Source organism: Ochotona princeps, chromosome 14 (assembly GCF_030435755.1).
Source record: "Ochotona princeps isolate mOchPri1 chromosome 14, mOchPri1.hap1, whole genome shotgun sequence".
Classification (NCBI taxonomy): Eukaryota; Metazoa; Chordata; class Mammalia; order Lagomorpha; family Ochotonidae; genus Ochotona; species Ochotona princeps.
The window spans coordinates 29,305,512-29,328,023 of NC_080845.1; the positions used below are offsets into that span (position 1 = coordinate 29,305,512).

Consider the following 22,512-nt stretch of genomic DNA (forward strand, 5'->3'; position numbering starts at 1 on the left):
GCTCTGCCTCTGCTCCCAACTCCAGCTTCTTCCCACAGCATACCCTGGGAAGAGGAAAGGGATAGCTCACATATTTGGGTCCCTGTCACCCATGTGGGAAATCTGGATTGAGTTCTGAGCTCCTTGCTTTATCCTGGATGCTGTGGGAGTGAGAGTAGATGCAGGAATTCCTCCCTGTCATCTCTCTCTCTCTCTCTCTCTCTCTCTCTCACTCTCTGTCTTTCTCAAGCCATGTCTGAGTATCTGGTTCAAAGAAGGCATCAGTGTGCAAACAACAGCCATGTGCTAGGTACAGGCCCACTTTAACACTGTCAGGAAAGTTGTGTAAATCACAGGAGAAGATTCTACTGAAGATGCTTACAACAACATTTCCCTGGAAATGCTCCAGAGGAGAGGTCCCACTGTGCCTGACATGGGCTGGGGGTGCCCTGGGAGGATGGCTGTGCCTCCTCCCACACCCTGGGTGGGGGTGTGTGTCCATCTGGGTGCCAGCAAACCTCTCACCATGGCTTCTTGGTCTATCAGCCGTTGCACGTCTAACTTCATGAGGTAGGACGTTTTCTCCAAGATCTCTACATACTTCGTCAGCACGCTTTTCAGCTGGCAATGACATGGCATCAGTCAGTGCTCGCAATGAAGGAAGCAGATGGAAGCCCTAGCAACTGCAGATTGGTGGCCATCAGCTGACCCCGTCTGCAGCTCACTCACTTTCTCAGCCCTGGAGAACTCCAGCAGGTGCAGGGCTTTGTCTAGATTCTTTATCCCCTGCTTCTGCTGCAGGAACAATGTAGTCACCTTCTCCCACAGCTCCCACAGCATCTGTGCACAGAAGGGAGTCACACAGGGGCCCGGCTAGGAGGGTGGGTGGCTGGGGTAGGCTGAGCCAGGAAAACAGAGCCCTACTTGGAAGGTGTAGTTCTCAAAGTTGATGTCGTTTTCCACCTTTGTGAAGAGATGGTTGATACTTTCCTCAGACTCAGACAGTTGTTTCAAAAAACCACCCCCAGTTTCCAAGATGAGAGGTTCCATTTCCTGCAATGGGTCAGAGGCCTGGGTTATGGCCCTGGCCCTGACCCCCACCCCGTAATCCCCCTAATCCCCTGCTGAGACAAGAGGACTACCTCCTCTGAGAGACACTGGCCAGGCAGGGTGCCAGCAATAGCTGGGATGAGTCCAGGCTTTTGCAGAGCCCACTTTTAGTGCTCCTGGGTAGGAAATCAGGCCCCAGGAAGACTTGGAGGGTATGAGGGAGGTGTGGTTCTGAGCAGAGAGGGAAGGTGCCAGGACTTGCGGGCTACCAGAGATGAGTTTCTGGAGGGGCCTGGGAGCCAACAGCAAGGACAGGCACTGACCGTCAGCAACAGAACTGATGGGAAGATCAAAGATTGGGCTTCAATTTCAGTCCCCTGGGGCACCTACCATGCAGCCCCACTCTGTGTTGACTCAGTCTAGACTCTTGGCCACCCATGCAGTAATGGTAGCAGCAGGCCTTTCCCCAGAGAGAAGGCAGGCCACACTTACGATAAGTACCAGCCACTCCCGTGTGGTTAACAGGATTCCAATCATATCGACCTGGAAAACCTGGGTGGCTGGGTTGGGGGACAGTGAGGAGACCCCAGAAGCAGTGGGTGGGGAGAGTGAGCGAAAGAGCGAGTGAGGACCTCACCATCCCGATCTGTGCGATCTCTTCCTGGAAGCTGGCCAGGCAGCTCTCATATTTCCTGCGCTTGGGATCCTCTGCCACCTGCAGGGGTTCGGTGCGGGCCTTCTCTGGAACTGTGAAGCAACAACAGCTGTGAGTGCTCCTGGGCTGAGGCTGCTCTGCATGGCAGGCTAGGGCTCAGAGCATGGAGAGTGCCAGGCCAACCAGGACACAGGGGCTCAAGTGAAGAGGGAAAAGAGAAAAGTAGTCACTAAACACTGTAGGAAATGAAGTTTCAGAGACACATATCAATGCTGAGAAAAAGATCCCAAAGGTGGTATGCACAACAAAAATGTTGGTAGGTTTTAAAAATATGGTAGTAACAGCCCTCACTTAACACAGCACTTGCTGCATAGTAGGTGTTGTTCTAACTCCATTACTTCTCACGACTCAGCAAAGAGCTCCTACAAGGTTACTTTCAAAAAACCTCCAGGGGAAACGGATTGAAAGATGTTGGTTTGGGCGCAAAAGCTTTTTTAAATCCATGTGTAGTTTTTGCATCAGATGCACTCTTTGAAAGAGCTCATTACGGGCTCATTTTCCAAGTGAGAAAGGAAAGGCAGGCAGGGATAATGGATAAAGTGGGTGAAAGGGCAACAGGGCCATGGGTCATGTGCTCTTGGCTCTGCGCTCCTGCCCAATGCTCTGCTATATGAGTGCTCCCCTGGAGTGCTTTTGTGGAGGTATGCATGAGTGTCCTGCTTTGCTCTCTGACCTGCTTTCTTGGTTCTCCATAGTGAGGAGGCTTTAACTCTGAATCACAGAGAGAAAGGGCCTCCATGTTGAGATCAAGTCCTGTGAGGGTGCTTGCAGTGCATGTGTGGACTGAGAGATAGTATAGCACAGGCCAGTGGAGCTAAGACCACCCATAGTCCAACGCCTTTCACCAAAAAGCCCTGGCTCCCTGAGCAGGCAGGAAATTCCCAGATGAGATGCCCAAGTGAACATGCCCCTAGGGGCCAGTGAGGGACACAGCATGACTTTCAGGGGTAGGCTCTATGTCTTGCCCAGGCAGGCCTGTTCTTGGGTAAAGGGGCTCACAGATGTGGTCTAGGAGGCCCCGCACTTCCCGGGCGGCCACGGCATTCTCATTCTCTTCGGCTCTTTCCTTCTTGCTTTTGTCTGTTTCCCTGAAGCACAAGCAGAGGAGAGGAGTAAAGGCTCATGCTCTGCCATCCCCATTCACCCACATACATCCAGCCAGGCTTGGAGTCTCTAGAGGGATTGTGTGTGGGCATCCCTGGCCCGGGTCCATCCTCATCCCAGAGAGCCCTGAGCAGTGTCCCTCCTCCCAGACACTGCATGGCCCTGAAACAATAAGCCCCGACCCTGTCCTCAGTGAGCTGGCTTCTTTTCCAGATGAGAAACCCAGTTGGGAAGGGTAACTCAAGCCATCTACCATGTGGGCTGATGGAGGATCAGAAGGACAGGAGCCACCGAAAAAATCAGGTGCCTTTAGCTATTCCTGGGACCAGGACCAACCCCTGTGATGCCCAGGTCCCAGCAGGTGGGAGGACAGAGCTGGGACTCAGGACAAGCTGTTTCAGTTGGGGGAATTGGACATCCTTCTCTTCCTCTCCGGTTTTGGCTCAGTTGAGAGCTTTCCTGACCCTTGTCCCACAGGCTTATCCACGGAGCCACAGCTATTCCCCCACTCCCTTTGAGACTTCATTCCTACCAGGCAAACATCCTGTGGGACTCCCGCTGTGTGGCCTGGCAGCAGGACCTACCTGTACAGAACGGGGTTTTCGGTGGTCGAGACACGGGGGAGGCTGGCCTTCCACTTGTGCTGCCCAGGAGGCACCTGCTCTTCAGGCCCATCTGCCTTCTTCAGAGAGCTTTTCTTCCTGGCAGAATGTTTCAGGGTCCCAGAACGTTCTGCTGCCCGCTTTCTCGTGTCTGCTAGGGATTGGACCAGCTGCACCTGGATCCATGGGAGACGAGGATTGGGTGCTCAGAGTTACAGATGCCCTGTACTCTTGTGTTGGCCGTGCCTGCCTCAAAAGGACACATGGAGACCTGCCACAGAGAAGGCACTCTGCAGGGAGGCCTCCACAACCCCGGGAGCTCACGCCCACCTAGGGTTCTCCTCCCCCACATTTAAGGATGGCAACTCTTCAGAAACTAGGACAAGGAGCCAGATGCTCATCCCAGCCTTGTTTACAATCACAAGACCTGGAGACCCAGGAGCATCCAACAATCAGAGATTGGGCACGTGACCATGGCATGCTCCTTCCATGGATGGAGTGTCAGGCATTTATATTAAAGATGAGGCTTACAATTTCTTAGGAGAGGGTACTAGTTAAATGTATCAACTGAAGGTGTGCATGAAACAAAACCAAAAGTATACAGTGTGATTTCAAAGTGGCATAGGGGGAAAAAAAAGGTTGGGAGTGTGTTTAACCTTCCGAATAGCAAGTTGCTTACAGTGGAGGTAGGAGTCATTTAATTATTCTTTTGTATCATTTTCAAAGACTATCTATAAAGAGCATTACTTAGAGTCCAATGTGGGAATAAAAACTCTTTTTAAATAAGTGATCTAGAAGCCCCAGGGAAAGATTGGGTTCTGTGCATTTCTGTTCAGAGATGCTGTTTTCCTGCACAGTGCTTTAGAGGGGTCAACAACCTCCACAGCCACTAAGAGGAGCCTTCCTTGGAGCATTGTGGGGCTCAAGGTGAAGTTGTGTATGCAAAGGCATCCCAGAGACACTGCACTGGAGAAAAGCCAGTCCACGCCACTGGCCTGGGACGAAGCCCACTTAGAAACTTCAGAACTATTTTGGACACAGATCCAAGACATCAACTGATGGATTCAGGCTGTTTCTGAGCTATTTAAAATTTTCACTAAAGTTCTTTCATTTTCAAGAGCGGCCATTCTAGTTCTGCATCAATGCCTTTGAAGAAGTAGTAACAACTGGTTGGAAAAATCACAGCCCGATAGGAAAGCCCTCACAGGGAAGAAGGGGCGTTTCATGGAGAGCACAGGGAAGGGGCGGAACCCAGAGCTCAGGCGGCCCTACCTGGGCCTGGAAGATCTGCTGGTAGACGCTCCCACTCTGCACCTGCGTCACCTTCCCCACCGGCGACGACATCTCTTTGTCGCCCCTGCCAGGAGTCCCGCTGTTCTCCAAGAAACCTGTCTGGGATGTGGCCTCCTCAAACCCGTGCTGGCCTCAAAAGCAGGTCCAGGAGGCATCCACCCCTGTAGCGGAGACCTCCACGCCGGCTCAAAGTTTTCCTTTTTAAATACGACAAAATTGAGAGTCAGGGAAGCTTGAAATCAACCCAGGGGGCTTAACCCTCGGCGCCTGACACCAAGCAACCCCAGCGACAGGAGCTGAGGAAAGGAGAAGGAAGATTCTTCGGGGGACACGGGCACCCCAGGATTATTGTTTGTCCTCCTCCCTCGTCCCCTCCCCCTGCCCCGCCCCGCTTCTTCCGAGTGCCTCTGGGAAAGACGCGGACGACCAAGCTGTCCGCTGGGGCTGGAGCCCCATGCCCCCTGCTCTGAATCCTACTCCAGGAGCCGACCCTCCAGGGGACACGGAGAGGGAGCGGCCTGATTCTGGACACCCGAATGATAAACGTAACATCCAGTCCAATCCTCCCGCACCTTTCCCGAGTCCCCCAGGCAGCCCAGGGCAGCACCTCAGATCCCCAGCTCCGCCACCAGCACTCTCGAAAGGGACTCTGCACAGCGGCCCCACCGGCGGGAGAGAGCCGCTGTGTTGTCAGTCCAGCTGTATCCGTGGCAGGACGCTTGGTCTCCAGGGTAACGCGGGCCGGTCGCGCTGGCCCCGCCCCGCTTCCCTGGCCCCAAGCCACATTGCCCAGGAGTGACCCACACCACGGAGTGGGGGAACTGCTCCCCTGAAGGCTGTTTTCTCCTCGGATACCATCCCCTGGGCAGGGATCCAGTGCAGAGCACTACTAAATGCTCCCCATGCCATCTTCCTAGGGCAAGTGACCTCGGCTAGCATCGGAAACTAGGCAGTTGGATGGACCCCTTCATTTTCATACCTGGCTTTACTAACAAATTGAATTATGACAGTGAAAACCAGTTCGTTTTCGCTGGAAGCAAAGTGTGGGTGACTGAGGAAAGGGATGAAAAATAATAAATAAAAAATGTCCACCCATTACTTTCAGTTTCTGGTCTCTGCCCCTCCTAGGAGGTCTATTGCACCCCAAATACTCTTTTTTTCGCTGCCCGAGATATCATGGGTTCTAGTTCCTAGCACACCTGTAATTTGAGTATTTCTTTCGTTTTCCCAAAAATGGCATGGTTTAAATACATGGGAATACCACATATATCACTTTATTATCATTAAAGAATGCATTTATTATGGAGAATTACAAAATAGCTAAGCATTCAGTGGAGACCATGAGAACAAGCCATAATCCTATCACAGAGAATTTGCCTCCCCAGTTTAAGGGACTTTAAGTTTGGATCATGTGTGGCAATATGTGTTTGCCTTTTGCATGGTATTCCCAATCTGACCACTATTCTGTTCTCTATTTCTGTGAAGTCAACTTCTTAGCTTTTACATATAAATCAGAAGATGTAATATTTGTCTTTCATCACACCCTCCAGTTCCACCCACGTGGTTACAAACACCATTTCATTCTGTTTGTGGGTCAACAGTGCTCCCGACTGTGTTTATACCACACTTCACCCATTCTTCCATCAGACAGGGACTTCCTATCTCGGCTATTATGCAGAGTGCTGCAATGAGCACGGGAGTGCCGACACCTCCTTGACCTATTGATTCTAACTCCTTTGGGACTGCTGCATCACAAGGTAGTTCCATTGATATTTAAAAAAAAAACTTGCATACTGTTTTCCATAACGACCATATTAATTTACACTCCTACCAAGAATGCAGGTGAATTCCTCCTTCAAAGCATCCCTACCAGCGTTTGTCTTCCCGCCCTGCCCCCAACCCTTTTTTTAGTAACTGTTCTACCTTGGGTGAAAAACGTCTCGTTGTGGTTTTGATTTGTATTTCCCTTATCGTTAGTGATGTTGAGCATTTTTTGTTCATGTGCTTGGTGGCCATATATATGTCCTCTTTTGCAAAATCTCCATTCAAGTCATTTGAATACTTTTAAACCAGATGATGATGATCATGGATTTTGCTGTGAACTGCTTGAGTTCCCTTTTTGGATGAATGCTTTGCAAACATTTTCTTCCATTCTGTAGGTTGTCTCTTCAGTTTTAAAAGTTTCCATTTCCTTTGCTATGTGGAAGATTTAGCTTGATGCAACCCTATTTGTTTTTTTACTTTTGTTGCCAATGCTTATGGTATCATCTGCACAAAACAGAATCTTTTCATGCCAATATTTCATGGAATATTTTTCTCACATTTACTTCTGGTATTGCCCTAGATTAGACCTGACATTTCATTTGGTTCATAGGGATCTGATTTTTGTATATGTGAGAGATATATCCAGTTTTTCTGCATTTGCATATCTAGTTTTCCCAGCAACATTTACCAAAAAGATTGTCCTTTATACAATGTATATTCTTGTGGCTTTTGTCAAAATTCATTTGGTTGTGGATATTTGTGTTTTATTTCAGGGCGCTTGTCAGCATAATGCTGTTTGAGTTCCTATAACTTTGCAGTATGTTATGAAGTCAGGTATTGTAATGTCTACAGCTTTGTTCTTTATGCTTAAGCTTGCTTGAACCATTGGGAGTGTTTTGTGATTCCACATGAATTTTATTTTTATTTGTTACATGATTTTGTTTTCAGTAATTTTTTGCCTGCACAGCTAGAGTCTCTTGCAGATGACATTTTTAATGCACCTAATCTGGAAAAACTCCAGCCATTATCCCTTCCAGTACTTTTCTGTCCATTTTCCCACTTCTTTCCCTCTGGGATGCCTAGCGTGTGTATGTTGGTTTATCTGATAGAGTGCCACAAGTCCCCTGGGTTATGCCCATGCCTGTAACTTGTCATGCTACCTGCTTTCAAAAGCCTTTGGTGTTCTGTCTGAGCCTGGAAGGCCTGGTTCTTTAGGGAGATGATGTCTCAGTGAGGAGATGAGCAGATATTAATCAGATCAGCACAAAGTGTCACCTGATTAATAACAACTGTTATTTATTGAGAGTTTAGGATATGCCAAGCACTTGATTGTTAGGACCAGTGCTGTGGTACAGTGGATCGGGCTGCTGCCTGTGATGCCAGCATCCCAAATCAGAGTACCAGTTCAATTTTTGATTCTGATCCAGCTCCTTGATAATGCACCTGGGAAGGCAGCAGATGCTGACTCAAGTCCTCGGCCACCTGCCATCCCATGTGGGAAATCTGGTGATTTTTAGGCTGTTAGATTTGGCCTGGCTCAGCCTGACTCATTGCAGCTATTTGAGAAGTAAACCAGCAAATAGAAGATCTGATTCTCTAACTCTATCAAATAAATAAAAAATGACATTTTTAAAATAAAAGTGTTTGTAGGTATGAATTCATTTTATCCTAAAAACTATTTTGAAATGGCAGGTGTTGCCTGATATAGATATAGATGATATAGATATAGATATGGACATAGATATAGATATAGATATAGATATAGATATAGATATAGATATAGATATAGATATAGATAGATAAGGAAAGAGAACACAGAATGACAAAGTGACTACACCAGTGTCACTCAGCTATAAAATGGTGGCATGGGACTCCTAGTTTTCTGTTTCTGAGAGTAGAATGAAAAAGCTTAGTAGTGGAGATGCAGCTAAAAACATGTTTGGTGACAGGACTTGGTTTATTTAGGGGCTTAATAATGACAACCATGTTACAACAAGAGGTGGATGAGGATTTCCCTTGGCCATACTGCAAGGGTTCTCATGTCAGCTGCCTGGGCTTCTGGAGGGGTCTGTGAATGGTCAGCATCTAACCAGGTCTCAGGCCATCACAGCCCTGCACTCCAGCACAATCTACTTGGCCAGCCACCCCGGCTGAGCCTCTTCCGGAGCAGCTCTGAGCAGCCTCGGTGCTCCCCTGCCTCCAACACCCAGCAGCTTGCTTGCTCAGACAGCACTGCTTGTGTTGTCTCTCACCTGAAATGCCCACCCACCCATCACTGCCTACTCAGGCAAGTTGCTTTCCCAGGTTCTCCAGCCCTTGTCACCTGTGCAGCTCCTTTGTGACCAGGAGCTGTTCTGCTCCAGAAAAGAACCCAGGTCAGTTCTGCTCCATTTGTCATCCTGGTGCCCATGGAAAGAAAGCTCCTTGGGTCCACCCTGCCTCTCTGATCATGGTAGGAATGATGGATTTCCTTCAGTCTCTCACTCACCCCCATGAAGCCTTGAAAGAAGGAAGCAGTGAGAATCCTGTTGAACTGAAGAACAGACTGTGTTCTGGGGAAAGATGCAGCCTGGCAGTTACATTTTTCTGATGTAAACCCTGTGCCACATTCTTCTATGATGCAGCATCCTCTCTTATATTTCAACTATGTGCAACTTCCCATGGTTGCTTGGGCTGTGGGAGTCACTAAGGGGCAAAGTTGGCCCAACCAACTTTAGTTTGATTTTCTTCTTCTTCTTCTTCTGTTAATGGAGTGAAGCAGTCCTGAGGCTTCAGCCCCAGTGGCCATCCCACAGGTGGTCAATGCCATCTGCTATTGGCAAGCACGGTAATGGTGCCATCTCATTATGGGAACAGCTGCTGGTTAAGCCTGAGCCTTTTTCAGGGGTGTGTGGTCTGGCCTGACCTGGGACGTAAGATATGGGAGTGAGTGCCAGCACTCCGAGCATGTTCATAGGGTCTGGGTAATCCCCTAGGAGCAGGGCTCTGGTTTTGATTTTCTGAGCGTGACAAGCCTGGGGTTGTTGATCAGGGTCTGCAGCAGGAACCATCTCGTCCTGGACCTGGCTGAGATGCAGGGATCTAGAAGAGAATTAGTGCATACAGCTTGCTTCCACCATCCTCAAAGGCATTGGGGTGGGCCACCTGGGATGTACAAGTTGGGTACATGAAGGAGGCTGGCAGGATTGGAGTCATTCCTCAGAATTGGGTGTCCACACTGTGGGCACAGCATTAAACATATCTGAGTCCTGAGAAGGCATGACAGCTGCAGGGAGCTTGCAGTAAGCAATAAGGCAGGATAATCAAAATCAAGCCCCACCTTGCAGGTAGCTGGCGTGCTGCCTGAGACATGGGCTGGTATCTCCAACAAGCTGGAGATGGAGGACTCCACTTTATAGAGTCCCAGTTCATTTCTAGGAACCAGGAAGGAGACCAATTAGAAGCACAAGACAGACAGAGCTTTGAATGGGTCCTTTAGCCAGGTGGCCTTGGAGCCATGCCTTCCAAAGGACATCCAAGGCATAGAGTGTGGACCAATCTTGGATGGTGGATCGAGGTAGGTTGGTCCCAAGGAGCCTGCAGGCACTCATTTCCTGCTGCATAAACCCAGGGTTGCTTCGAAGAGGAGACTTACAGTTTAGACAGCAATACTTGATGCTGCTCTGCATCTTCCTTTCCCGCTGGCCTGCGATCAGGATGTGGCAAAAGCTGACGAGCACAGGGTTGGTGTGATAATGGTCCACGTACAGCATGCCAGTCCATGCACTGAAGCCTGAAATCCAGTGGGGGAAGCTTAGGCCAGATGGGTTCTCCTTGCGTGGCCCAGTGTTTTCATTGTGTGTATGTAGGTATATGTGGATATGTGTATACATGTGTATCTCTGTGTTTCTATAGGTGTGTGTATGTTTAAGTGTATGTATATGTATGTTTGTATAGGTGTTGTAAATGTGTGAGTATATATGTATGTATGTGTTTGTATAGGTTGTATATTGTGTATAGGTGTGTTTGCACAGGTGTGTCTAAAGGTGTGTATGTATTTGTGTGTATGTATGTGTAGAGGTGTTTCTGTGTGTACAGGTGTGTGGGTGGGTGTGTGTTTGTACAGGTATGTGTATAGATGTGGTGTGTGTGTGTCTTAGGATCTATGTTTGTGTCCCAAACATATCTGTCTTTGTGGAAGATCCAGAAACCAAGGATCCTGACCCACATACGTTATGGGGGACAAAATTCAAAAGGGTGAGGAGTGGCCCTAGCTGAGAGGGACAAGGTGATAATGAGCATGAAAGACGGGCACATGCATGGAAGATGATGCCAAGGGAAATAGGGCAAAAACTCTTCTGCTCTCTCAGAAATGGCTTGGAGCGTGGAGTATTTTGATTACACACTTTCCCAGTCAGTAAGTTTTTCCACTGATACCACAAATAACTTTAAGATGTGTTCTCCCTTTGCATTTTCAGAGCCCTGCCTCCACAAATTAACTTTTGACTGCACAGGCAGAATTCTGCCACCCCTAACTCTACCCTCCTCCCTCCAATATCTTAAATGCTTGCTAAGAGGGCAGACAGCAGACAACCATGAACTTCTTCCAGGACTGCACTTTGGTTTTGCCTGGCTTTGCAGCCTTTTGGGAGAATGAGGCCTGAGCACAGGTAAGAAGTGTGGACCTCCAGGACTCTGACATTGGCCCCCTCAGGACTCTGACATTGGCCCCCTCCCAGGCAGCCGCCACCAAGGTTCAAGAGCAGCCTCCCAGAGATGGCCACTAGCCTGGGGTGGGGCTCACCACTCACCCATGTCTGCCCTCTCGTAGCCACTCTGCATGATGGTCCTGTCAATGCGTGCGATGAACCACGTGCCCAGGACACAGCTGATGAGCAGCCGGGAGAGGCAGGCCCCCAGGCCCAGCAGCACATTGTAAAAGAACAGGAAGTAGTTGAAGTTGTGGAAGGCTCTTCTGTGGGCAGAGACCAGCCATGACAAGTGCTTCAATAGAGCACAGGGACCATGCAGCAATCTTCCAGTCTCCTAGATCCTGCAACTACTAGCTTTGTGACCTTGAAGGCTGGCGGTGCAGGGGAGCTGGACCCCCTCTCAGCTCCATGCTGATAGGACGAGTGCAGGACCACTTTGAGTGAAAAGTGGAGCTGCACTTATACACTCCCCTGGGTTGGCAGGGGGAGCTGTCTTCCTGTAGGGTTAGAATCTCACAGTGCTGCAGCTGGATCTGGGGTCACAGTAATACAGGGAGAGGTTTCCCCATGTCTGGGGCAACAAGGACTTTCCCCTCCTTCCCCTAAAGTCCCCTAAGAGGGAGGAACCTTCTGGAAAGACCACCTGAGCTCATGCTTTCCTGCTGCCTCTAACAGCACCTTGTCTCTCAGGGCTGCTCTGACGGGGACTTGGCTTGCCCTGTCACTCTATGTATCCCTCCTGGTCCTGGCTGTGTGAAGCCATGGATTCTGACTTTCTACTATAGCATCCTGCCATTCCCTGGTTTCTGGTCTTAGCCCTGGTGGAGCTGTTAGCCAGCCACACCCTCTCCTCTTTGTAGAAAACCTACCAGGCCTGCCCAGCTCGGCGCTGTGTCCCTCCACACACAATGGATTTCAGTTCCCCCGACTCCTCTTGCCCACCCTGCTCCTTCCCTCCCATCATTCATGCCTCGTCTTTTGTCCATTCTCATGTCCACCATCCTTGCCATCTCTGCTGTCCACTCCGTGGGCTGTGAGCATCTCACAGGCAGATAGCATTGCTGTCAACCTCTAACCTTCTGTGTCCAGATTGTTCTCTCAGTAAGTAAGCGGTTTTGAATGAACAAATTATAACTGCCCTGTGCTGGGCACTGTGGTTGCAAGTTCAGATTAGACATATCTCATGCTCTTGGAGTCTTAGAGGGAAAGGGCGAAGTGAAGTTCACAGAGGTCTGATGTAATCACATAAGGTCATATGGTTCCGCAGGGCTGGGGGCAGCACGGGGACAGACATTCTGACTCTGGGACCCTCCTCAGATGGCTGCACCATGGCCTCACAGCCTGCCCAGGGGAGCTTCCTGGGGCATAGCTACAGCCCTATGACACCCCACTCCTCTCAATCATCACCTGTTGTTGAGTGCCAGGGGCTTTTGCTTGTCTGCCGGGCCCAGCTTGGGTTGCAGGAAGAAACTGGAGGCGATCCACACCTGCAGGATCATGAGGCCCACGACGATGGACACGGTGAGGCTGAAACAAGGGCGAGCTTGTCTGCAGGTGGCCTTCTACACACCCTGGGCCCTACCCTGATGCCTCTGAGTGACCGGCAGAAACATGTGCTTACTGCCTATAGGGCATGTGCATACCCCTCATGTAGGTGAGAAAACCGAATCTCACAAAGTATCAGTGATTGTCCTAAGGCTGCACAGCCAGGCACCCCCCCTTCTTTTTCTCTCTCATTCAATATCTTTGTTTGAAAGATGGAATTGCAAATTACACAGGGGGAGGGAGAGACAGAGATCTTCCATCTGCTGGCTCACTCTCCAAATGGCTGTAATGACCAGAGCTGGGCAAGGCCAAAGGCAGGAAGCAAGAGCTTCTTCTAAGTTTCTCACATGGGTGCAGGGACACAAGAATTTGAACCATCTTCTGCTGCTTTTCCAGGTGCATCAGCAGGAAGCTGGATTAGAAGTGGAGCAGCCAAGATTCAAACCAATGCCTTTATGGGATGCCAGCATCACAGGTAGTGGCTTAATGCACCACACCAGAACACTGGCGCCTCTTCTAACCTCCAGATCATAGCCCATTACTCTAGGAGCTTACTGAGGTTCCCTTTTATCAGGCATCACCTGGATGGATGTTGACAGGTTGAGAATCAAAGACAGGAACAGGGTTTGGGCAGGTACCTAAGAAGACTACAAGAGAGTGGATAGGGCTGGTTGTGCTCAAGGAGCTCAGAGCTGGGAGGTCCCTGGGGGCTCCACTCACAGGCTTGCCTCCTCAGTGGGACCAGTGGTGGGCAGTAGCTGCTGTAGGCTTTATTTTCAAGAGCACCCAGCTCTGGAGGCCATGCTCTCCACCTGCTTGCAAAAAATGCTTGGCCTCCCTGTGCCTCTGCTGCTCAGGCTGCAGGGCAGAAGCTCACATCTGTACCTGACTCATGGACTGTTAGGGGAGAAGGTGCATCCTGCATGCTCGATGACGCTGGTATTCACTGTTGTTGGCCAGATAAGTAAACAGAGGCCCAGAGAGGGGAAATAATCCACCCAAGTCACATCGCAGATTTAAAGTTTAGCCAGGGGGCCCAGCACAGTGGCCTAGCAGCTAAAGTCCTCGCCTTGAACATGCCAGGATCCCATATGGGTGCCAGTTCTAATCCTGGCTGCTCCACTTCCTATCCAGCTCCCTGCTTGTGGCCTGGGAAGGCAGTCGAGGATGACTCAAAGCCTTGGGACCCTGTACCTATGTGGGAGACCTGGAAGAGCTCCTGGCTCCTGGCTTCGGATAAGCTCAGCTCCAGCTGTTGCAGCCACCTGGGGAGTGAATCATTGAATAGAAGATCTTATTCTCTCTCTCTCCTCCTCTCTGTGTATCTGACTTTCCAATAAAAACAAATCTTTAAACAAAAAAAGGAGGGGCGGCATGATAGCGTAGCAGTTAAAAGTCCTTGCCTTGAACACACCGGGATCCCATAAGGGCGCTGGTTCTAGTCCCAGTAGCCCTGTTTCCCATGGCTTCGGATTGGCTCAGCTCCAGCCATTGCGGCTGCTTGGGGAGTGAATCATCAGGCAGAAGATCTTCCTCTCTGTCTCTCCTCCTCTCTACATATCTGCCTTTCCAATTAAAATAAAGAAATCTTTAAAAAAAAAAAAAAGCTTAGCCAGGGTTTCCTGCCTCCCTTCCACCATACTATCTTGCCTCTTACCCTGTTTCCTACACTAATATTTTTCCCACCAAAAACGTTCATCTCTCTCTCTCTCTCCTTCTCTCTCTCTCTCTGTCTCACACACACACACACACACACACACACACACACACACACACGCACACACACACAGAATTAGGTGGATCCCCATGCAATGAGAGAAGTTTTTGGTTAACTGTAAGATTCTGCCCACATGAATGGATATGATGACAGCCAAGGCCAGGGGCCAAGGGTTGGTGACAGCCCAGCAGGGAAGGTGGCTTTGAAGAGCAGTTGCAGGGCCTCATCCCCCCCATGGTTCCTGGGACCCAACCCGGATGCCTGCCAGCACTTACATCCCAATGCCCAGCCCTCGGAGCATCTCCAGAGTGTTGTTGTGCATACAGGGCAACACCAGACTGTACATGATTGCCACGCCACACAGGCTCTGTACCACGTGGATGATGAGGTAGCCTGCGGGGTGGACGGGAGTACAACGAAGTCAGGGTCACTACAGTCCCTTCATGACCCCTTCAGTCCTCCTCTCTCAGGGAGGCCCTGGCACAGCTACTGATGCTGTCACCTTAGCTTGGCATTGTCACACCACTTTCTGCCTGCCCTCCTTCCCCCTCACCCCACCACCACACCCAGTGCAATTTAAATGCCACGTTCCCTAGAAAGTATGTGAGACCTGTTCTGGGCATGGATAGATACTTCCTTCCCTGGGTCACCTGCCTTTAGCAATCCTATCCTGGGCATTCAGGATGGTGGCACAGATGACCCACTATGTGTGCCCCCTGCCCTGACAGCCCTTTAAGGGCAGACACTCCAACTGCCCTCCCCTACTTTCCTCTCTCTTGCCCCCCTGAAAGCAGGAATCCTCGGAAATCCAGGGAAGGTATGCTGGTTGGACTGAGCGGGTCGCAGGATGGTACTTACCCCAGAGAATGTAAGCAATTTGCCAGCCAGAGTACCTTGCCAGGGCCACCTGAGGTTGTAAAAGCAAAAAGCAGGAGCTAACCTTCATTCCCCATGTGCCCTGCAGCCCGCGCTCCTTGGGGAGGCCCCATGCCCAGCTAGGGAGCCAGTGCTGCTCTTGTCTACCTGGGAACTGAGTGGCTGGGGAGCTGTCTGGAGCTGTCAGGCAACCTAGCAGCATGGGGCTTGAAGACTGAGTGTCCCTGCAGGGCTGTGGGATGACCCAGGGCAGAACGAAAGCTCTTGTAAACTCACCACACTCTCTGATGAGGAAGGGTTCTGGAACTTCAGGGGGAGGAAGTGCTTGTCTCCGGCCCACAGCCTCTTTATGTGCGTCCTGTGAAAAAGCAGGAAATGAAGTCCTCACAGACAAAGCACATCATTGGGGTGTAACAGATTCTGGCTAACGGCTGTCCCAGGCTCCCTCAACACCATGGAGTGACTCAGCTTACAGTATGGCTCTGCTTTGCTTTCAAGATTTACCAACTTGAATGGTTGTGTCAAAATGGTTATGTCAAAATGGTTGAATGGTTGTGTCTAAATAATCAGTAGTCGCCATGTGGCTGAGTCTGATGGATGAGCTCAGGTGTGGCTTTTAAGGGCTTTGCTTCCTTTTTCCTATCGTTTCCATGGTGCCATGTACTATTTACATGAGACTTAAAGCCAGTTAGAAGCAGAAAATCAGTTGGGTGGCTGCTCTAATCTTATAAAAGCATAAAGAGAAATCACAAAGGGACAGGGAGCCCTCAATTCAGCAGCCCACCCCATCCCCACATGCTAACTCCTCCTATTGTGCTAGTACAGTCCTGTGCCTAGAGGCCAGCTTGACATGGTCCTGTCCCCATTTTGCATTCACAGCCGAACCCTGCTTCCATTAGTCAACAGCTCCAGCACTCTTCCAGGTCCTTGCACACTTTTCATGACCACGTACTTGGCCATTCTTAGGGTAACATAAACTATCCATGTTACGTAGCTATTTCATGGGCAGTTTTTTCTACTTATGATTTTTTGAGATAATTTGTGATCTATCGGGTTAAAGAATATATTTTTGAAATGAAGGCACCCAATCTAGTCTTGTTTTACTCTTTTGAAAGTAGCTCCTAGCAATTTCAAAGTTGCCTATGTGACTTTCATTATGCTTCCATACGGCAGCACTGGAACTGAGTATGCTACCCATAATAGTTACACACACACACAAACACACAAACACACACTGTGCATTGAAAATGTCTGGAAGGGACACCAAAACCAGTTGGCTGTGGTTAGCTGAGGCAACAAATTAGGGATTTCAATGCAAAGAGGACTAACTTTACCCTCAACATTCTTAATGACATGCAGCATGGGGTCTGCACATTCTTTGAACAAATTATGCATTGGTTTCAACATTTTTTGTTCCAAACTAAACTTTTCATGTATGTCTATTTTCTTTCTGCAGACTCTGAAGGCTTCTCAAAGGCATTGTAAGTGGCTTTGTGTAGGCTGGGATAATGCAAAGATAAATCCAACATCTTGACACCTTGCCCTGTAGTATGTTGAGTGCTTTCTCCTGATCAAGAAGCAGGGGTAGCCTGGACAGGAGCACAGGGCTCCTCTCTCCAAATGCCTTATACAGCCTGCACTTTCAGCCACCCCTTCCAGGTCTGTGCAGTCCGCTCTGCAGTGTGGCTCTCTCTGGTTGTGCTTTGATACCTCACCGAATCTCTCCCAGAGCAAGCAGAATAATGAGGGAAGGTGCAGACCTGTGTCTATGCCAGGCAAGCTCCAGGGGGAGTGGCTGTGTCCAGATCACCTCTGTGGTCCAGGGAGAAGAAAATGGAGAAAGCAAGCAAGCCAAAGCTGAGTGGCAGAACTGGCGCCCTTTGTGCCTGGCAGACTTCCTATGAGTGTGTGTGTGTGTGTGTGTGTGTGTGTGTGTGTGTGTTGTGTGAGAGAGAAAGAGATTCACACAGTAGATACCTAAATTCAACTGCCATTTACATGCAGATGCTGAATATGTGTTTCAGGCTGTGCCTTTTTCAGAGACTGCTGCTTTAAGATGGATGCTCCTGTCTATTTTAACCAATCTCCACTGATGTCCTCCTGAGTCAGAATCACCTGCTGGGAGTCCTGGGCTAGTAACCCTGGAAACAGAGCAAGCTGACATCCAATAGAGATGTCTTTTGTAGGTGATAACTTGGTTGTCTCATTTCTTGGGAGGGAACTTATTCAATTTTGTTGAATCTCAGGGTTCAGAGCTGGGTGAAACTCAAACGAAGATGCTAAGTGCACCGTCAGCTCATTGTCATTCTCTTTTTCTCTTCCTTTCAAAAAACTTAACGTGGTTTTCCCTGGACTTTGTATTCACTTCCTGGGCTCAGGCTGGGTATTGCAAGGACTGCTCTGGAATTACAAGGACAGCCTGCAATGCACATCCCTGGTGAAAAACACTCAGATGGCTTCCGACCTCCTCTTACCTGTAACGGACTAAAATGTGGAACAAGTAGCTCACACATGTGAAGGAAGCAGGCAAAATGGTCACTACCCAGACTCCTGAAATGTGAAAAGGGATATGAGAGGCCTCAAACAACAAGCATAAAATGGAATTTCCAAAATCAGAATCTTCCATTAGAAAGTTATAGACAAAAATCTATTACTCTTGCTTTTACACGTTTATTATATGAGTAAACATTCGTTCATTTTTCTTTCAGTTGCTATACTTTTTCCTTCTGTACAGTGCTCTCCTTTAGTGCAAATATTTTCCTTCAACAGCAAATACAGGAAAGAGAAAATTATGGATATGCATGTCAATAATGGTCATTATCTCTGACATTAATATTTGACTTCCAACTGCCATTTTCTTCTTCTCCTCCTCTTCTTCCTGTCTCCTTCTTTTTCCAAAGGGGCACTGGTTACACAACAACCAGGGTCAAAGATAACTTCCTGAAGTTTCTGATATTTAGAATCTACTCCTGTTTTTTTTTTTCCAGAGCAATCTGGTGTACTTATGGGAGAGAGATATAGAAATAAAGAAGGAAGACAATTAGTTGGTTTAAAACTTTCTGTAGTTTCTGCATCTTAGTAGAGAAAGAGGACACATTTGAGAAAAACTTAACATCTCTTTATGAGTAAAAACATTCAACACAATAGAAATGAATAGAAGGGAATATCCTTAGTCTGATAAAGGGTAGCTTGCCAAAAACTCATAACTCATGCCAAATTTAATGGTAAAGTTTCAGTGATTTTCCCGTAACTTCGGTAATAACCAAAGCATTGTCAATTCTCGCCAATTCAACAGCATACTGAGGTACTAGCTAGTGCAATTAGACAATAAAAAGAAAATAAAATGCATCCAGACTAGAAAGGAGGAAATAAAATTGTTTATATTCATGAATGAAATGATCTTATACTTGGAATAATCTGTAGAATACATACAAAAAAGCTATTAGAACAAATGAATAATTTTAGCAAGTTTTTCGAGGTACCAGATCAATATTTTAAAAATTGTATTTCTATCCATAAACAATGAACAATTTAAAAATGAAGAAAACTATTGTATTTACTATAGCATTGAAAAGCATATAATACCTAAGACTAAATTTAGCAAAAGGACATACAACTTGTTCAAGAGAAGCTACAAAAGACTTTGAAAGAAATTAAGGAAAACCTGAATTAATGGAAAGCAGCCTAGTATTCATATAGGACATTCATTGCTAATATCATAATGCCCTTGAACAACCTACAGATCCATTCTCTATCAAAATTTCAATGCCATTTTTGTATTCAGTGACAAATTCATTCAGTCTTAAAATTCATATAACAATAAAAAAGGACTCAGGATAGGAAATATCATCCCTAAAAAGAATAATAGACTCATAGTTCCAATTTCAAACTTACTCCAAAACTACCACAGTAAAGCCAATGTGTTATGGGTAAGGACAGACAAATAGATCAACGGCATAGAACTGTGGATATGGACCAAGTCCTGTATCTATTGTCAACTTATTGTCCACATAGATGAGGAGATGGTTCAATGGGGTGAGAACATGCTTTCTGGCAAATGGAGGAGGAACACCTGGAGGCCCACATGCAAAGTAATGAGGTGATAGCCTTTCCTCCAACTCTATGCAAAGTAACTCAAAGGCAGCTGGGCCTAAATGTTATTGCTAAAACCATAAAATGCTTAGAAGAAAGTATGAGGCTACATCTGTGGGACTTGGAATTAGGTAGTGGTTTCTGCTACAATACCAAAAACACAAGTGATATAAAAAAAATAGATATGCTAGGCTTTATCTAAATTGGAATAATTTGTGTTTTAGAAGGTGCTGTCAAATAAGTGAAAAATTAGAACAAGAGTTAAGAAGATGACCTAACTTGCTTGCACCACTGCACTTCATAGGAGACCCAGAAGAAGCTCCTGGATCTTGGTTTCAATCCAGTTCAGGCTCCAGCCATCATAGCCAACTAGGGAGTGAACCAGCAAATGAAAGACACACACACACTCTCTCTCTCCTCTCTTTCTCTGTAACTCTTTCATTTATTTTTTTAACATTTTATTATTATTGTTATCATTTTATGATACAGTTCCATATTCCCTTATCCCCTCCCCAATTCCCTCCCCTCCACCTAGTTCCTCTATATCATTACTAACATATAGCTCTTCATACTCAGTCATATGTCCATCATTGCAGGCATGGACAATGGCAGAGAGTCCAGAATCCTATTGTCAAGATGTACTAGACAGTTTCATTGTAAGTTCATCTTTGTCTGGAAACAGAAATGCGTACCACACTGCATCCTCACATCTTCTTTCATTTAGATAAAAAGAGTTTAGAAGTTCCCTAAATGGCCAAACATAGAGTTACTATATGCTCCAATAAATCCATGCTGAGTATATATCAAGATAAACAACAATTTGCACATGAAGGTTCGCAACGGTATTAATCGTAACAGCCCCAACTTTAAAACAACTGAAATTGTGGTATATCCACACAATGGCAAATCAACTGGCAATAAAAAGGAGTAAAAGAATAATAAAACATTTGGACACATGCTGCAATATGGAGGAAACTGATAAACAGACTATGCAAAAGCAGGCACAAGAGGTGAGACTGTACAAATCCTGCTATGGCATAGGTGCAGAATAGGCAAACCCACGGGACAGGAACTAGATCAATGATCGTCTGTAACAGGAGGGTTGGGGAAATAGGAACTAACAACAGATGGCCTGTGATCTGAGAGGAGGGCCAATAGAAAGTTCTAAATTTGATCTTGGTAATGGTTATACAACCTTGAGGATATGCCACAAGTGATCAAACTGTCCAGTGGCTGAATCGGGAAGCATGAGTATTATATCTTGATAAAGCTGTTTTTAAAAGAAAAAAGAAAGCTGATTTCTATTCAAGTTTCAAATAGTTCCTTGTGTCTGGATCACCAGAACCTCAATCAAATCATAGAATCATAGAAAATGATCAATCCCATAAATCCCTTTGGAGGGCATTCAAAGGAAGATGATTGGAAGGGAAGGATGAAATGAATCTGACCAGCTTGCTCCCAGTCAGCAGCAGGAGCCAGCTTCACACCTGTAATGTAAAGCCGCTGTCTTCCCAGATAACAGTGGGTAGCACTCAGGCTAAAGGCATGCTGTAGCAAGAGCATAGCTGATTCCAAGCTTTGAAGAGACAGTGATATGTAGTAAGTTTTACATTGATCCTCAAAGTGTGTCTCCTGGGAGAAAATTATCAAAACAGGAATGAGCATGGTGATTATATTCACTTTAATGCTTCTAGATCAAAAAGTTGAGGTTGGTTTTAAACACTTGCCCATACAAACAAAACAAAACAAAAAAGCAAAGAAAAACTTGCTCAAAATGTAAGTGGGGAAAAAAAAAGAATTTTCAAAGTAAGACTTCAGCACAGACATTTGGCACAGCAGGTAAGCTGCCACTTGGACACCCAAATATTATATCAGAATGCCCGGGTCTGAGTCCCAGCTTCACTTCCAAATCCAGCTTCTTGCTTCTGTAGATTCTGGAAGGCAGCACACGATGGCCCAGGTACATGGGACCCTGCCATGGGACCTGGATAAAGCTCCTGGCTCCAGCCTGGCCCAGCCCTGGCTATTGTGGGCATTTGAGAAGTGAACCAGAAAATGGAAGAGCTTGCTCTCTCACTCTCTCATTCTCACTCAATAATTTTTTTTAATGAATAAGGTTTAGAATGGACATTATTGGGGATAAAGATAATAATATGCTTCTGAGTGTGACACTCAGGGACTCATCATGCTGAAGGCCAGCAAAAGCATTCAAGGGCAACATCAAACAGTGGTAATACAGAAGGTGATACAGGGAATACACCTGCCAAGTGTCCACATGGAAGGTAACTTGCTGAGATATACGCATAAGTGTAGGAGAACAAGTCACATGCAAGCTGTTCCTCACTGATTTGGGTGTCACCCCAACTTACGAATCTTAAGAGAACCAATCATTCACATCACCTGTTTCATGGCTTAAGGCACATCCTGAAACTGATAGCATCAAATATCAGAACTATAAATGCTTTTGGAAACACTGAACACCTCTATCCAAACCCTGGTGACAGATGAAGAAACAGGGGCCAGTAGAGGGGTCCAAACTCAGCCTCTGACCCTGAGCAAGTTTATCTTGTCTGAAGCCCTTTTTCATCTGGGAATAGTGAACAGCTCTGTTCCTCACTTAGCATTAGAATACGTTGCTTATAAAGAAAGCTTCCAACTTCCTGTTGCTCATAAAACAAGGGGGCAAAGAGTAGACAGACACTCCTTGGAAGGAGACATACAGATGGAGAAGAGGTAAATGAAAAGTACCCAACATCTCCAATTACAGGGGAAAGCAAATTAAAGCCATGATGATCTGTAGCCTCATGCTTTACAAAATGGCTATTAACAAAAAGGTGGAAGATATATGTTGGCAAGGCTGTGGGGAAAAGAAGCTCAGGTCTGCTGCTGGTGGGAAGGTACACTAAGACCCCCACTATGGAGGCTTTTCTAAGAGATTATGAAGAATTACTATGTGGAGCCCGGCGCCATGGCCTAGAGGCTAAAGTCCACGCCTTGAACGCGCCGGATCCCATATGGGTGCCAGTTCTAACCCTGGCAGCTCCACTTCCCATCCAGCTCCCTGCTTGTGGCCTGGGAAAGCAG

At 47.3% G+C, this 22,512-nt stretch overlaps 2 protein-coding genes across 2 annotated transcripts in view; both read right to left on the bottom strand.

Annotated features, from left to right (window-relative positions):
- Positions 1-4,938, bottom strand: part of CCDC180 (coiled-coil domain containing 180) — a 45,272-nt gene extending 40,334 nt beyond the window's left edge. Inside the window, exons 1-7 of the mRNA XM_058672704.1 lie at positions 4,723-4,938; positions 3,433-3,626; positions 2,744-2,832; positions 1,667-1,776; positions 904-1,032; positions 709-819; positions 505-600 (exon numbers count right to left, since the gene is read on the bottom strand). Coding sequence (XP_058528687.1) covers positions 505-600; positions 709-819; positions 904-1,032; positions 1,667-1,776; positions 2,744-2,832; positions 3,433-3,626; positions 4,723-4,794 — 801 coding nt within the window. The 5' untranslated portion in view covers positions 4,795-4,938. The remainder of the gene's footprint in view (positions 1-504; positions 601-708; positions 820-903; positions 1,033-1,666; positions 1,777-2,743; positions 2,833-3,432; positions 3,627-4,722) is intronic.
- Positions 4,939-9,248: 4,310 nt separating this feature from the next.
- The window catches only part of LOC101536565 (stimulated by retinoic acid gene 6 protein-like), a 38,563-nt gene continuing 25,299 nt past the window's right edge, over positions 9,249-22,512 (bottom strand). Inside the window, exons 11-18 of the mRNA XM_058672703.1 lie at positions 17,811-17,886; positions 15,613-15,694; positions 15,319-15,367; positions 14,736-14,853; positions 12,606-12,725; positions 11,298-11,461; positions 10,142-10,279; positions 9,249-9,588 (exon numbers count right to left, since the gene is read on the bottom strand). Coding sequence (XP_058528686.1) covers positions 9,479-9,588; positions 10,142-10,279; positions 11,298-11,461; positions 12,606-12,725; positions 14,736-14,853; positions 15,319-15,367; positions 15,613-15,694; positions 17,811-17,886 — 857 coding nt within the window. The 3' untranslated portion in view covers positions 9,249-9,478. The remainder of the gene's footprint in view (positions 9,589-10,141; positions 10,280-11,297; positions 11,462-12,605; positions 12,726-14,735; positions 14,854-15,318; positions 15,368-15,612; positions 15,695-17,810; positions 17,887-22,512) is intronic.